The 16,834-nt window shown below is 43.1% G+C and overlaps 1 protein-coding gene across 8 annotated transcripts in view; it reads left to right on the forward strand.

Annotated features, from left to right (window-relative positions):
• Positions 1-2,450: 2,450 nt before the first annotated feature.
• Positions 2,451-16,834, forward strand: part of Cnnm1 (cyclin and CBS domain divalent metal cation transport mediator 1) — a 54,426-nt gene continuing 40,042 nt past the window's right edge. For 2 of the 8 annotated variants that reach the window (XM_047552307.1, XM_047552314.1), the window contains exon 1: positions 2,467-4,146. In XM_047552307.1, coding sequence (XP_047408263.1) covers positions 2,568-4,146 — 1,579 coding nt within the window. In that variant the 5' untranslated portion in view covers positions 2,467-2,567. Of the gene's footprint in view, positions 4,147-16,834 lie in introns of all 8 variants that reach the window. The other 6 variants (XM_047552311.1, XM_047552312.1, XM_047552313.1 and 3 more) reach the window with 6 other exon arrangements.

A 16,834-nucleotide genomic window follows, 5' to 3' on the forward strand; every position in this document is an offset into this window, starting at 1 on the left:
CACAAGCTAAAGATGTGGTTTATATAGACAATGAAATACTATTTGCCCTTAAAATCACAGGAAATTCTGTCATCTGAGATAACATGGATAAACCCAGAGGATAATATGTTAAGTGAAATAAGCCAGCACAAGGACAAATGCCATATCACCTCACATCATACATAGAATCTAAAAAGTAGAACTGGTGGAAGTAGAGTAGATTGATGTTTACTACAGGTTGGAGAGTAGGGTGGCCTGGGATATGGGAGAAGCTGGCCAATGGCTACAAAGTTACAGCTAGATGAGAGGAATAAGTTCTGGTGTGCTTTTGCCATGAATGATAATGTACTGCGTATTTCAAAAGAGCCAAGAGAGGATTTCAAATATTTTCACCACAAAGAAAAGACACATATTTGAGGTGATAGATATGATAATTGTCCTGATTTGACCATTCCACAATGTAGTGTACATGTAACAAAATGTCACATGGTACCCCATAAATATATATAATTATTCTGTCAAAAATAAGGGCTGGAACATTATACAAATTTAATGCAATTCCTATTAAAATCCCAGTGACATTTTTCATAGAAACATCAATGTTTATAGCAGCTCAATTCACAATAGCTAAACTATGGAACCAACCGAGGTGCCCCTCAACAGATGAATGAATAAAGAAAATGTGGTGTATATATATATATATATATATATATATATATATATATATATATATACAATGGAATGTTACTCAACTTTAAAGAAGAATAAAATTCTGGCATTTGCTGGTAAATGGATGAAGTTAGAGAATATCATTCTAAGTGAAATAAGCCAAACCCAAAAAACCAAAGGTCAAATGTTTTCTCTGATATGCAGATGCTAATTCACAATGGGTGGGGAGGAATAGAGAATAGAGTTACTTTATATTAGGTAGAGGGGAGTGAAGGGAGGGGAAGGAGTATGGGGTAGGAATGATAGTAGAGTGAGACAGGAATTATTACTTCATGTACATATATGACTGCATGACCGATATGATCCTGTAATATGTATAATCAGAAAAATGAAAGATTATACTTCATTTTGTATGATCTATCAAAATGTATAAATGCATTCTACTGTCATGTACAACTAATTAGAACAATTTTTTTTTAAATTTTAATTTGAAAAAATTAGAAACAATTTTTTTAAATATATAAGGACTGGGGTTATAACTCACTGGTAGAGTGCATGCTTAGCATATATGAGGCCCTCAGTTCAATCCCCAGCACCAAAATAAAATAAAACTTAGAAAAACTGTTTTTTCAGTATAAACAAATAAATAAATAAATAATGACCTACAGTATATTCACCCAAGAGAAATGAAAAACTATGTTCACACAAAAACCTGCACATAATTGTTTAGAGCTGCTTGATTTACAATTACCAAAAATGAGAAATAACTCAAATTTCCTTTAGTAAACTGTGGCACATCATAAAATGGAATACTACTCAGCATATAAAGGAAGGAAGTACTAACAAGCACAACAATATAGAAAAATCTTAAATGTATTATGCTAATTTAGTAAGGGATATCAAATCCAAAAAGGCTACATATTGTATTATTCAATTATGGAAAGGGAAACTATAGGGGAGAAGGAAGATGATGAAACTCCCCCCACCCCAGTTCTAGGGATCCAACCCTGGGCCTCTTACATGCTACAGAAGCACTTTACCACGGAACATACCCCTAGCCCTAAAAGTTTTTAAAAGTCTCTCTCAACAGAATTTCCAGAGCCTAATCATGCTCCCTAGAGGTAAACACTATTCTATTTCTTGTGTATCCTCTACATTTTAAATCAATACATACATATATGCAAGTGTGTATATATGTACACATAAAGATGCTGAACACAAAAGGTAGAATATTCCACACATTATTCTGCACTTTGATATTTTTCTGCTATTACTTTAGAGACTCATATCACAAATACATTGGATCCATCGCATTCTTTTTTCTTGCAGCATAGTATTCCTTTACATAGTGGTATCATAATGTATTTCAAGTTTCTTAAGGATGGACATTCGTATCTTAACAAGGAATTGAACTTAAATAATTTGGAAATTTTTACAATAGGAAACGTCAGCTGGAGTTAAGAACAAACCGTAAAAGTTTTCACAGATCCAAAAGTAGTTTCCAGGATATCGTTTCTCGAATGGGACAAACGCAAGTGGCAGCAAGACAAGAGAGACACTGGGAAAATTCCTGGGCCAATAGGAAAAGGGTGAGGGCGGCAGGGAATTACTGCCAGGTAGGAAGGAGTTCGCGGAGGGGCTTGAGTTAAAGACCAAGCTCCAAACCCCAGGCTGCGTGCGGCTCAGACATACCAAAGTGTGTCCAGGCTACGCATGGTGCGCTGGTGCGAGGCCTTCTCCAGCCTCCCGGGGAGATCCCCCTCCCAGGCGGCTTCTGAACCCCCACAGCCTCCGGCCCACGCGCGCAGAGGCAGCACACGTGGTGACCTGCCTGGGGCCGGGTTCCCAGCTCCAGCTCCTCCTCCCTCCAGCTCTCGCTCGGCTTCTGCAGTATCACGTGCAGCCGCGCCGGGTGCAGGATGGCGGCGGCGGCGGCGGCAGCAGCAGCAGCAGCGGTGGGTGTCAGGCTCCGGGACTGCTGCAGCCGGGGCGCTGTACTCCTGCTTTTCTTTTCCCTGTCTCCGAGGCCCCCGGCCGCCGCCGCATGGCTGCTTGGTCTGCGGCCTGAGGACACTGCTGGAGGCCGCGTGTCCCTGGAGGGGGGTACCCTGCGCGCTGCCGAAGGCACCAGCTTCCTCCTGCGCGTCTATTTCCAGCCTGGGCCCGCGGCCCCCGCCGCGCCGGTGCCCGCACCCACCCTTTCCCCCGGGGAGAACAGCACGAGCGATTGGGCCCCGCGGCTTGTGTTTATTGAGGAGCCCCCGAGCGGGAGCGGCGTAGCGCCCAGCGCAGTCCCCTCGCGTCCCCCGGGACCGCAGCGCTGCCGCGAGCAGAGCGACTGGGCATCAGATGTGGAAGTCTTGGGGCCCCTGCGCCCCGGGGGCGTGGCGGGCTCGGCCCTGGTCCAGGTGCGGGTGCGAGAGCTGCGCAAGGGCGAGGCAGAGCGGGGCGGTGCGGGCGGTGGCGGGAAGCTCTTCTCGCTGTGCGCCTGGGACGGGCGCGCTTGGCACCACCACGGCGCCGCCGGCGGCTTCCTGCTGCGCGTCCGCCCGCGGCTCTATGGCCCTGGTGGGGACCTGCTGCCGCCCGCTTGGCTGCGGGCGCTCGGGGCGCTCCTGCTGCTGGCCCTGTCCGCCCTGTTCAGCGGCCTGCGCCTGAGCCTGCTCTCGCTGGACCCGGTGGAGTTACGGGTGCTGCGGAACAGTGGCTCGGCCGCCGAGCAGGAGCAGGCGCGCCGCGTGCAGGCCGTGCGCGGCAGGGGGACCCATCTGCTCTGCACCCTGCTCCTGGGCCAAGCCGGAGCCAACGCCGCCCTGGCCGGTTGGCTGTACGCCTCGCTGCCGCCGGGCATCGGGGGGACTGGGGAGGACTACAGCGAGGCGGGGATTCACTTCCCATGGCTGCCGGCGCTTGTGTGCACCGGCGCGGTGTTCCTGGGAGCCGAGATCTGCCCCTACTCGGTGTGTTCGCGGCATGGACTGGCCATCGCCTCGCACAGCGTGTGCCTGACCCGACTCCTGATGGCGGCCGCCTTCCCGGTGTGCTACCCGTTGGGCCGCCTGCTGGACTGGGCCCTGCGCCAGGAGATCAGCACCTTCTACACGCGGGAGAAACTGCTGGAGACGCTACGGGCAGCGGACCCCTACAGCGACCTGGTGAAAGAGGAACTCAACATCATCCAGGGAGCCCTGGAGTTGCGCACCAAAGTGGTGGAGGAGGTCTTGACCCCCCTCGGGGACTGTTTCATGCTGCGCTCGGACGCGGTGCTCGACTTCGCCACTGTCTCGGAGATACTTCGCAGCGGCTACACTCGCATCCCGGTGTACGAGGGCGACCAGCGCCACAATATTGTGGACATTCTGTTTGTCAAGGACTTGGCCTTCGTGGACCCCGACGACTGCACCCCACTTCTCACTGTCACCCGCTTCTACAACAGGCCCCTGCACTGCGTCTTCAATGATACACGGCTGGACACGGTACTGGAGGAGTTTAAGAAGGGTGAGCAGTAATTTCTCTCCTCCCCTAACCCTTCTCCCCTTCAAAGGTATTGCCGTTTCATAATCAGGAACGGCTTCAAGTACTCAAAGCTATTTCTCCGCAATAGTGCCCCAGGCTCAAGGTAGGCCGTACCTCAAGCCTCCCTGGCTGTTTGCATCTCATTCGTCCCCATCTTCCTTGCAGCCGACTGAGCCCCAGATGTCTTCCTCTCTACTGGGCTGTCCAGGTGCACCACATTCCTCATTCATTCCATTCCACTAGTATTTTCCAGGGCCTACCAAATGCCAGGTATTGTGTACATTAAACTTGGCATAGCCTTTGGAGGTCACTGCATCGCTTCCCACCCAAGACAGGGGCACATCTACAAGTTCCTATAGCAAACAGCCTTAGCATTAAACTCCCCTCAGCACTAGACGCTCAACTAACTCTATTGCTGGACAGCTCCAGTTGCTGACAAGGTCTTCCTTACACGGAGCAGAAATGTATGCCTCTAAAGCCTCCTAGTTATGCCTTTTGAGGAGGGTAGAGTAAGCCCCAGGCACTTTCGACGTTCTTCTCCATATTTAACTTAGCGTCTACCAATAATTGGACACAAACAATACTTGGGTTGGGATTAGATGTTGGCTAAAGCAGTGGAGTTCTTGTACTTCTGGGAACTCCAGCCCCATGAAACAGAGTAGATCTGAACTTGAGGAAATATTCTGCTGAGAGGAGACCTTAGAAAATTGCATTCCCAAATGAGAGGGGTTTCCTTCAGCATAGCCTCCATTTCTCCCTCACCCCTTAAGCTTAAGCTTGGTGTCAAAATGAGTTGTTGATTTCATGTCTGGTGTTTGTCTTTGGAAACTGCTGTCTGAGGCTGAGTACCTATTCACTCAAGAGACCTCAACCTGGATCCTTAAGTCAGTCCCCTGGGCATTATTTTTGCCTCCCCACCCCACCCCACCCCCCAATTCACCAGATTTGGCCCAGAAGAGCCCCTGGTTGTTTTTGAAAATCAAATCTACTTCTAAGATTGACCATTAAGAGCACATCAGCCTATCTCACAGACCCTGAAAACAATTCCAGCCATGGTTTAGGACCAGTCACGTGGTTAGAATAAATTTAGAATTTTCCAGAATAACTATTTTGAAGGGCACACTCATTTGTAGTACTTACTAAAAATAAACAAACGAAAGTCAATCCCCTGACTTCAGAATCAGACTTCAAATGTAGCTTCCCCATGGCTAGCAGGCCTCTCACCTGATTGCGTTTTATATACATTTTTTGTTTGTCAAAAATTCAACCCCATTACCTTATCATCACAGGTATATTCCCTAGGACTTTTGAGTACAAAGAAAAATCTGGGGTCTTCCTCTGGCCACAGTATTTTGAAATCATGTTCAATATCAAAACATAGCCTGGGGAGAGGAAAAAAAAAATCTAAAACCTATTTTTGGTCTCAGATTTGGTGAGAAAAGAGCCCTTGACTTTGTGCTGTTGTCAGAAGGGGAGGGAAATGTGAACATGGCAGCTCTGTTCGCCCAGTCTGGGCTGCTGTCTCCCTTCCCTCCATCTGTCTCCCTGAATCCTTAGACTGCTCGTTCCCACTACGCTCTGTGGTTCATCAGTCCTCTCATAGAACTGTGCTTGCATTTTGTATTTCCTGCCGAAGTAGGGTCTTGAAACTGGGCATAAAAGCTATGGAAGAAAATCTGTATCCGTTTACTAGAGCTGCCATAACAAAATGCCGCAGAATGGGTGGCTCAAACAACAGAAATTTGTTTTCTCACAGTTCTGGAGCCTCGAAGTCCAAGATCAAGGTGTCAGTATGTTCCGTTTCTCCTGAGGTCTCTCTCCTTGGTTTGCACATGGCCAGCCACCTTCTTAATGTAACTTTGACATGGTCTTTCCTCTGTTTACTGCATCCTTCTTGTCTCTTTGTGTGTCCGAGTTTACTCTTCTTACTTGTACAATATTCAGATTAGACTAGGGCCCAATCTAATGGCCTCATCTTAACATAATCACTACTTGCATGTGATAGGTAAGACTGCAGTAAAGTACTGCCAGAACACATTCTTCAATGAAATTCTGTGAACTCATTGATTCGTTCAGTTAGCATTAACTGAGCATCTATACGGTTTTAGACAACAATGGAGACAAGACTGTTAGTAAGTTAACAGTCTGTGGAACTTACAATGATAATAAGAATCATCTTTATAAGCAGGAGTTGTCTTATTAACCCTGCATCCCCAGCACATTAGTAATCTGTTCAAAAAGGTTGACATTGATCTGAAATGAGTCCCTGTGCAGAACTTCTGAATCTGGTGAAACAGGCTTGTTCGTGTTCTATTAGTACTCTGTCGTGAGGTAGACCAGTGTAGAGAAGCAGTCTGTTACAGTGAACACCAGGCCAAGGAAGACACTTGCGCATCCTTACAGAGCCCTGCCACTTCCTCAGTGTGGTCTATGAACCAGCATGAGTCTCACTGGGAACTTATTAGAAATGCAGAACTTCATGCCCCACCCTAAAGCAATTGAATGAAAGTCTGCATTTTAACAAGCCCTGCGGAGGCTCATGTGCCTATTAAAATTTGAGGAGCATTCCGTTCAGAGTTCAGAAAACCTTTATTAATAGTGCTTGGTAGATCTACTTAGGATGGAAGACAAGGAGTAATTAACAAAGTTGTTTCAGGTTCCAGGCTACATAATACAGTGATGGATTTCTATTAAGTTATGTTTGCACCATAGATTAGGAGAGGAAAACTGAATTGAACTGTTTTTCTTTTCCTTTAAAAATAACTTTTAAAGTAAGCCTTTAATAGCTCTTCCATTCACTTATGTCCTTGCATCTCAGTAACTTAACCACCTACATATACCCTTAGGAGGCAGGAGAGGAAAATGATTATATTAATAGGAGCAACAGTTACCATTAATTGAGCTACCGCTCTGCCAGGCACCATGCCAAGCCTTTTGCATACTCAGAACAACTCTCCTGGGCAGGTATTATTAACTCCATTTTACAGATGAAGGAACTAAAGCTCAGATCAATAATGTGACTTGTTCAACTTTCTGTAACTATCACAATTCAATTGTGATTGACCTAGGTCTATAAAGCCCTGGTATCTGTTCTTTTTTTCCTGAAAACTCCAGTCTTGTTCCTCCAACCTGGAATCCCTGCTACCCACAGGGTTCAGCTGACCTTCTTGCCTTCTTGCTTTCCACGGCTGATTCACCTTTGGTTTCTGTGGATTAGAAATGTAGTCCCAGCAATTTGGGAGGCCAAGACAGGCTGAGACAGGAGGATCACAGGTTCCATGTCGGTCTTGGCAATTTAGCAAGACCCTGCCTCCTTAAAAAGGACCTGGGATGTAGCCTAGTGGTAAAACACCCTTGGATTCAATACCCAGTACCAAATAGTTTAGTAAAATTACAATAATTGCTAACATGTATATTGCACTTTACAAAGTATTTCTATCTACCTTTTCTTGTCTGATCCTTAAAATAACAGATGACCCTAAGACCCAGAAGGGTTATTTGGCCTGCCTGAGATAATCACCCAGCCTGTATATTCCAAGACCCAGATTCTAAACAAGATCACATGACTCCACATCTCTTTGTTCATATGTGATTTTTTCTTTCTACTTCTTGAGAGTTGTAAGTCTTTAGAAATAGGGAAAAGGAACTTGGCCTTTCAAGTTGGCATGCTAGCTTTACAAAAGGGAACTGTATTTCTCTGCCACAGGACTATGAGTTCCTTGAGGGCAGAGAATGAATCATTTTAGTTTGTATTCTTAGGACAAGCACAGGAGCCACCATGGTGAGGGCTATAATTATAAACAGATATTTATTGAATAGCTAACTTCTATATTTCTGTTTGAGTGAGATAAGCTCTACATACAGAATTAGTGTTGTTTCATTGACCACAACAAATATCACTTCCTCTTCCAAGGTTTCTATGTATGTCTGTTGTATTATTGTCCCTTCACCTCCCTGGGTTAGAAACCTCTCCTTCACCACCCACCCTCATCCTATTAATCATGTCTGTCTGCTGGAGCTGCCGTAACCAAACACCATGGACTGGGTGGCTTAAACAACAGAAATATATTTTCTCACAGTTAAAGACTAGAAGTCACAGATGGAGGTTCTAGATAAATCAGTTTCTGGTGAGGGCTTTCTTCCTGGCTTGCAGATGACTTCCTCCTCTCTGTTTCCTCACATGGCCTTCCCTCCCGGCATGTGCAGACAGCAAGAGAGTCCTGGTCTCTCTTCTTAGAAAGAAACCCATCCTGTTGGATTAGGGCCCACCCTTATTACCTCATTTAACCTTGATTGCTTCCTTACAGGCTCCCCTGGGAGTTAGGGCTTCAACATATGAATTTTTTGGGAACCCAAGCTTTCACTCCATAATAGCCACCAAAGTCCAGTCATTCAAACCATAGCAATCATCAGTATTGCATCCAAACCATCTCTGGAACCTATACATAATTTAGTCCACTATTTCTTCCACTTGGATTATTCATTAATTTTATTCAACAAATAGTTACAGTGTAGCTACTGTGTAAGCACAGTGGAAGAGACACTAGTCCCTGTCTGCCTAGAGGTTTCATTCTAATACAAAAAGAAGTAAATAAACAAATGGGATGGTGAATAAGAGCATAAGTTTTAGTTCCAGATTACCTGGGTTGAGACTGGTCTTGAGCAAATTAATTAACTCTATGTGTATCTTATAAAATGAAGATAGTAAGAGAAATTACTCATAAGGTCGTTTGAAATATTAAAGACTATCACATTAGAATGCTTAGTTAGTACTTGTCATCTTATAAGTGCTAAGTGGATGTTAGCCATGATTATTAAATATAAACACAAATTTGTTACTCATTTGTGCAGATGCCTCCTAAGAAGGCATGCTTCTTCAAATCTTCATCTCCCTTAAAATCCATCCTCTCCAGTGTTGTTAATGACATCCACACTTAAAACCCTTGTGCAACTTCCGCCACGGGCAGAATAAGGTTAAGCTGGGAATGAGGCTGACAATGCCTTCATGACCTGCTGCTGCCTGCCCACCCCCAGTGCCCCACTCCTGTCACAGCATAAGGCTCTGGAAACCCTGAACTCTGCAGCTGCACAGTGCTGTTTCCTTGTCTTTGTCCCTTGACTCATGCTGTACTGTCAGGGACATGCTTTGCCTGATTAATCCTTCTCCAGCTCCTCCTTTAACACTCAGCTCAGGGACACTTCTTCCAGAGACCCCGGTTTGGACCAACCCTTTTTTCCATGTACGTTTTATCTGTTATTGAACTAACAAGCTGTTCTATCAGTTTGCTTAGAAGTGCCCCCTCCCCTTGTAATGAGCATTTGCAGGACAAGACTGTCCTATCTATCTTTGTAGTTCCAACACCTAATGAATATGACACTTAGTGCATTTTCAGTAAACGATGAACAGCTAACTGAAGGAGTTAAACTGTAATATCATGGAAGGGATCTGCAGAGGTCCAGCAAATGAATCATTAATTATCTCCAGTCCAGTCGTTTTGGACTATGCAGCAGGACAAATCAAACTTTAAATGTGAGAGGAAAAGTGCTGCATGTATTATTTCTCTGCCTCTTCAAGTACATTCATTAATTGTATCAGTTCTTTTTTGTGTGTGTTCAAAGCATTGTGCTTAGAGTTGGGCATATGAAACAAACAAACAAACAAAACCAAAACAAACAAACAAACAGGAAACCTGCTCCCCTAAACCTGGAATCAAGGAAAGGATAGTATTGCCCTTTAGAAATCTAGAAGGCAGGCAGGACTCACCTTTTTCCGTGACTTCCAATGGCATTACAATTCACAATCTCAATGTTTGAGTCTATGGGTAAGACAGACCTGTACCTACACCATTAAAAGAGAAGTGCTGTAAAAGAAATGTAAAATGCAGTGAGAATGTAGACGACTGAGTAACTATGTTTGGGTGGCATATTTTGCTTTTATAAAATTTTTTGCTGCAGTGTATAAGTTCCTATATTTCATATAGAAAAATTTTAAATATAGAATGGTAGAGAAAAGAAGTGTAATCATACCACTATCATGAAATAATAACTTAACATTTTATTGTATTAAAATATATTGCACATAACAACAACCTTAATCAAATTCTTAAAAAGGAAGTAAAGGGAAAACCCATGATCTACAAATCAAATGTGCCATTCTAACCTCTAGAGTAATTATCTTGTACATTGGTGTTATTTTTACTATGGTTTCCTCAGGGTTTAGCTCTATAATTGGAGAAGCCTAAATTATAAAATGGAGCCTTTGGGATTTGTTGTACTTCTAAAATTTACTCTTCTAGTAAATTATCTTTAGGAGAAAACTAGTCCTGTATAGACAACAGAGGAAAGGAATAAGGCTCTTTTCTGAAGTCAAAGGAACTGGTAGGTAATTCAGATAACCTAGCTCTGCTGAGTTAGTAACATCGTCTTCCCAAACTAAAGACAGCTCAACCTCCATGTGCTAGGTTGCTCTTCCCGTAGACTAGCATGGCTGAAAAATGGCCCATAGCAGTTTCCATACTCAGCCTTTGCTCATTTATTAATTCATTCAGATATTTTTAAACTCTACGTTGGACCAGGCACTGACCTGGGCCTGGGAATACAGTAGTCAGCCAGCCAGACATTGGTCAGCCATTTTGGAGCTGAAAGGTACCCTCTTCCCATCTTGGATCTTCCTGCAAGGGATCTGTTGCCTACAGTATATCAAACCAGCCAGTAAGTGCTCCTGGCCCAGATGCACACTGTCACCTCTCCAATGAAGAAGAATATGGTTGAAAAAGTCAGTGTTTTATTGTATACCCCAAATTCTGATGTGAGCTATTTTCACAGGAAGAAGGATCATTCCATTGTTCAATTCTATAAAAACCTGTCAAAATATTAGTTCTATCTTCTCTGTCTTCCATAAAGAAAAATTAAAAGTTACTTTTACTTAAAGTTACATTTCACTGGTAAATTTAGATGTAAAGTGCCTTAAAGTATGTGAAACATTGCTAAATAATTAGTAAGATTTAGGAATGAACATTTACCTTCTAAACAGAAGGGTAAACTGTAGACAAAGTGTGGTCTATCATGTACAGGGAGAAAACAAAAGATAAAAATAATTATACAAGATGGTAAAATCATAAGTTTACTTCTCTTTAAAATTGTTCATTATGATTGTTATAATGTTGTTATGTAATATCCTTCCCCCAACCCAGCCTGGCAAAAGAAATGCTAGATAACAATAGAATCTGAGCTGAAAGAGGCACAAAAACCTCAAAGGAAAAAAATATGTCACTCAAGCTTTCTTTTTTTTAGATTTAGATTTCTTTTCCAGGCACACCATCCTTCATTGCCAGACTTTCTTTTTATCTAATCTAAATCCTGCAAGCTGCAGTTAAATTCTGTTTCCTCTTTTTATCATCTTTCCTGACTTCCATTTTATTTGAAAAGTACTGTAGGTCACCTCGTTTGCATGTTTTAACCACCACATATCTTTGACTGTGTTTCTAGCTTCCTTAAAGCACTTGGGTTTTTCTGGGGGAGGGTCTGTGAGCATTTCAGCTTTCCTAAGCTGGATTACCTCTAGGCTGGTGTTTGGGGACATCTGAACCTCCAACAACTCTCAGTGCTCTTTCTTTTCTGTTGCATGTTTCTTTCTAATTTGAGATCCTTTTCCATTTTCCCCTCCCTCCCTCCCATCCTCATCCTCCCTTTCTTTCCTTCTTTCCTTCTTTCTGTGTACTGACAGGGCAGTGTTCTATGTCAGGCCTGTGCTCGGCACTGGAGATACAATGTGGACCAGACAGACATCCTTCCTGCCTTCCCTGCCTTCTTGGGGCTTGCAGTCTAGGAGGGAGAGAGTCACTAACCAACAAACTGTGATAAGTGATTTGAAGAAAGCAGATGGGGCTCTGAGCATAATGGGGGTGCTGACCTGACTTGTGGGTGAGGGTAGAGTCCCCCTCCCCAAGTCTGAACTCCGAAGGGTGGTGAGAAGGAGTTCATCAGAGCAAGGGCTCTCTAGAAGAGAGCAGACATGCAAAGGATCTGGGGAAGGAAGGCCAGTGTGGGTGCCATTGGGATTCCTGGACTGTGGAACATCCATTAGGGATAGGGCCCCGCCACCAACCAAACTCAACTCTCCCCTCTGTGACTGTCAGCGTCTGGGCAGTTCAGCTCAGTAACATTCACTGCACACCTGCTCTGAAGCACACAGACATGGATGTAAATGTGGGAACATGAAGGGAAGAGAGGCCCTGCTGGAATGGGTGATGCAGGACGGTCTGGGGTACAGGCAAGGGCAGCCAGAAAACAGCTGAGGTGAAAAAGGAAAGGGGAAATAATTCCCTAGATGACCTAGGAAAACTTCTCTGAGGAAGCAGAATTTCAATTCGATCTTAAAAGGAGAGAGGGACTATGATCAGCAATTATGAAGGGAAAGAGCATTCCAGCTGAGGCAGGAGTCTAAGCTGGAAAAATAAAGGCAGAGCGGAGCCCACATATATTTGAATGCTGGTAAAGCAATTATCATAATGCTGCCTTTCTTCCAGCAAAATGGGGAACCAAGCAGAATGAAGTATTTGTCAAACATAATTTTTATTCCCTTTGAATGCCAAAGCAGTATGTTTTAACCATTTTTGGTGGTGCTATTTCTAGAATGTTTTATACCCATTCCTGCTTTTCTTAATAAAAGACCTTAAATATAACTTCATCTTTTCTTAATGATGCAGGATCATGATCATAAGAATGCAGTTATTTTATGCTGTATTGTAAAGCAGTTCTCTGTCCACTTTAAAACATTTTCTGTCCTCTATCAGTTGTTCTCTCTGCATTTTCCTCAGGCAAATTCTTACCCCACTGTACTCCTCAGTGACTACTTTCTGTGTCTGTCTCACTTATAGCTTCTATTTTACTGTTGAGAATCATGTGCCTGGTATACAGTAAGCTTCAATAAATGGTGATTGAATAAATAATAAGTTAGGCTTTGACTGGGAGCCTAAGGAAGACATTGATGGAGAAACCTGGACAGTTCCTTCTGGGACCAGATTCAAAGCTATGCAGAGTCAGACCTCCAGATAATGGGTCGTTAGTCTGCTATTTTTGCAATGTTGCTTAGCAAACCAGACCTCCAACTGGCTTAGATTCTAGTGACTAACAACTATATTTTCATACCCTAGTGATGTTGGTTACCATGGTTCTCTGGATGACACAGTTGGCTTTTTATAATTGCCTTTTTAGTAGTTCAAGAATCTTTTTTTTTTTTTTTTTTTTTGGGGGGGTGATAAAGGTGTCAGTTACTCCATTTCCGAAAAAGTAAAGCAAGACAGCGACAGCAAAGTGCAGCTCTTTTGTATTTTATTTTTAACCAGTTTTGTTTTTCCAAGTCAGAGTGGGTTGGTAGGATAATATTTTTGTGTTTCTCTTCTTGATTTGGTAGAAAATGGTCATATAGATTTAAAAAAAAATAAAAACCTAGAATGTGTCAGGTTAGTTTTATCTCATCTTGTTCCAGTGGAGTTCTTCAATAAACACAAAGAGGCACTGTTAAAATTCTAGTGTGTGATATATCACACACCAAAAAACTACCCTATAAAGCCAAACTTTTTTTATAGCCTGGGACTATTTAGACTTATAAAAGTATAGAACTTTGGAACCAGAAAAGAAACTTTGGAAAGCATCTGGTCCCAATCTTTACTTTTAAAGAGAAGGAAACTGAGGCCCAGAAAAGATGAATAATCAAAACAGCAATGATTTTCCCTCATAGTCACAAAGCCCTTACCTTTGCAAAGATCTTTTCAAAAGAGTAATTCATTTTGTGCTCAGTGTGACTGCAAGAACAGCATTTTGACCCCCATTTTCTATGTGAGACACCTGGGATCCAGACTCAAGTGTCCTGCTCACTGTTAGTCTGTCAAGGAGATGGAACCAGCACCCACATCTGTGACCCACTGCCTCAGTTCATGGAGACACAGACATAGATGGAGTGTCCTGGAGGCCTAGGGCTCTGGCCCCAGCCCCTCTGTTTACTAGCTGTCTGACTAAGGCAGGTCCCTCTGTCACAGAGGCTGTTTTTATTTCTTCTTTAAAGGAGAATCATGATACTCTGTTGTAAGTTCACCACGAAGGCTAAAGATAATTCTGGTATGGCACGCTGCCATTTGCCTTATACCTTCCTGATCTAGTTAAATCAATTATATCTAGTTAGTCGTCTGGTATAAGTTCTTTCTCTAATCCAGCCCATGGAAAACTCATAGTATATAAGAAGAAAATAAAATTGAGAGCTCTTGACTATGGATAGGGCCCAGGAGACCAAAATTGAGCTGTGGCAGGTTCCTTGTATTTCTTTTATCCTATCATCAGTTAGAATTAGGTTTCCTCCTCAATCTCTCTATCCTTCCTCAGATAGCTCAGATAAATTTTTTAAAAAGACCATATAAATAAATATCATATCCTTATAAATAAAACCACTGAAAACTCCAAATAAAATAAAATAAAATATCAGTCTAAACAGGGGAAAGGTTGGATCTGAAAGCATAGGAAAGTGGGACTGTGATTCCTTTTGTCCTGCCCATTCAAAGTCCTTTTATTACTATAAACTCACTTGTGAGTGCTGTACACTCTGGGCATTTACAGCTCATTGCTCTTAACACATCAGAGTGAGCAAACCTGAGATTTGGCCTGAAATGTGGAGTCCACATTGTGTTAGAAAAAGCACAGGCTATGGAGGCAGACCTGGGTTGCTCCCTTGCTCCATCACATACTGATGGTGGGCCTTGGACAAGTCACTTTATTTTTCTGAGTCTCGATTTCCTCATCTACATATTAGTAATATCAATCCCTGTTCTCCAGAGATGGTATGAAGGCCAGAGGTAATATAGGTATTTGCAATCATCCCTTTGGCAAAAACTGGAAAATGGAGTGAATCTTGACCCATGTTCTCAGAAGTCAGGTTGGTTTAGGTAAAAAACCATATGGAATGTTGGAGAAGGTGTAGGCTATCTTGACTGGAAATGAGAACCTTCAAAAGGGTGGATTTTGAGATCATCTTGGCTATTATGTTAGTCAACTTTTCATCACTGTGACAAAACTACCTGATAAGAATGACTTAAAGGAGGAAAGATTTATTTTGGTTCATACTTTCTGGAGTTTCAGTCCATGGTTCCTGGCTCTGCTGCGGTGGGCCTGTGGTGAGGCAGAGCATCATGGTAGAGAGAGTGTGAAGGAGCAGAGCTTCTCACTTCACAGCAGCCAGGAAGCCAAAAAAGGGAGAGAGGGGCTGGAGACAAGATATACCCTTCTAGGGCTTGCCTTCCGTGACCTACTTTCTTCAACTAGACCTCACCTCCTGCAGTTTCTACCACCTCTCAGTAATGTCATCAGATTATTAATCCATCAATGGGTTAATCCATCGATGATGTCAGAGCCCTCGAGCTCCCAGTACTTTACAAGAATCCCACCTCTGAACACTGATGCATTGGGAACCAAGTCTTCAACACTTGAGCCCTTGGAGAACATTCCAGATCTAAATCATAATTCCTACCCTCATACAGTATTCCTAAACTCCATTAGCTATAGTGCCATTCTTCTAGTTATTCAGGTCAAAACTTCTCTTTTCTCTTTCACCCCCTTTCCAGCCCCTCATGTAGACTCTGCTTTTAAACATGGCTAGAGAATCTGATATCTCTCCACCACCCCTGCAGCCATCTCAGTCCAAGTCACCCGTTACCTCACATTTGGATTATTGCCAGAGCTATATCTAGCAGATCTCCCTGCTTCCACTTCTGCCTACTTTGTGTTTATTTTTAACACAGAACCTAAAGAGTTCCTTTTAAAACATAAGTCAGACCATGTCACCTTTTTTTTGCAAGAAAAAATAAAAACACAAAATCCACAGTGATTTTTTTCTGTCACAGTAAGAACCAAGACTCTTACAAAGACCTCCTGTACTCTGTTACATCTGTACCTGCCTGTCCTTCAGGTTCTTGACCATGATACCCACCACTGTCCTCTCCCACTCCTTGCCCTTCCATAAACATATCAGTTACACTCTGAACTTGGGACCTTTGCATCTTGTACTACAAGATATCCCCCAGAATCTATGGGCTCCCTATATTAGCAACTTTAGATCTTTATTCAAACATCACCTTTTCTAAGAGTTTGTCCTTGGTCTCCCGTACACCCAAGATGATCTCATATACTCCCTCACTCCTACATACTCTTTCATTGCTCTTCCCTGCTTTACTTTCTCCTTAGCACAGGATATTCATCCTACATGTTTATCTGGTTCATAATCTGTCACCCCCACTTGCAAGAGTATAAGTTGAAGGAGAAAAATTGTCTTACCTATTGTGTTCATGGTTGCATTTTTAGTACCTCAAAGAGTATTGGGCATGTGTTAGGCATCTGATAAATGCTTACTGAGAGAGTGAGGGAAGAAGAAGTGGGAAAATGTAGGGATTTTTTGTAAAATAAAAGCAGAAGGAAAGAAGGTACAAGATGACTCCTGTGTTCTGATTGGGGTCAAATAGGAGGTTGGTGGTGCCATTTACTGTAGTGAAGAGGAAAAAGAGTAGAGATGGTGAGTCTCAAATATCAGGTCCTAGTTGGGTAAGTGATTTTGACAAGATAAGGGGACAGCTCAGGCAGATGTCTAAAATAGGATGGGAGTTCAAAATAGACACTGATGTTGAGC

This window comes from Sciurus carolinensis, chromosome 5 (assembly GCF_902686445.1).
Source record: "Sciurus carolinensis chromosome 5, mSciCar1.2, whole genome shotgun sequence".
NCBI lineage: Eukaryota > Metazoa > Chordata > Mammalia > Rodentia > Sciuridae > Sciurus > Sciurus carolinensis.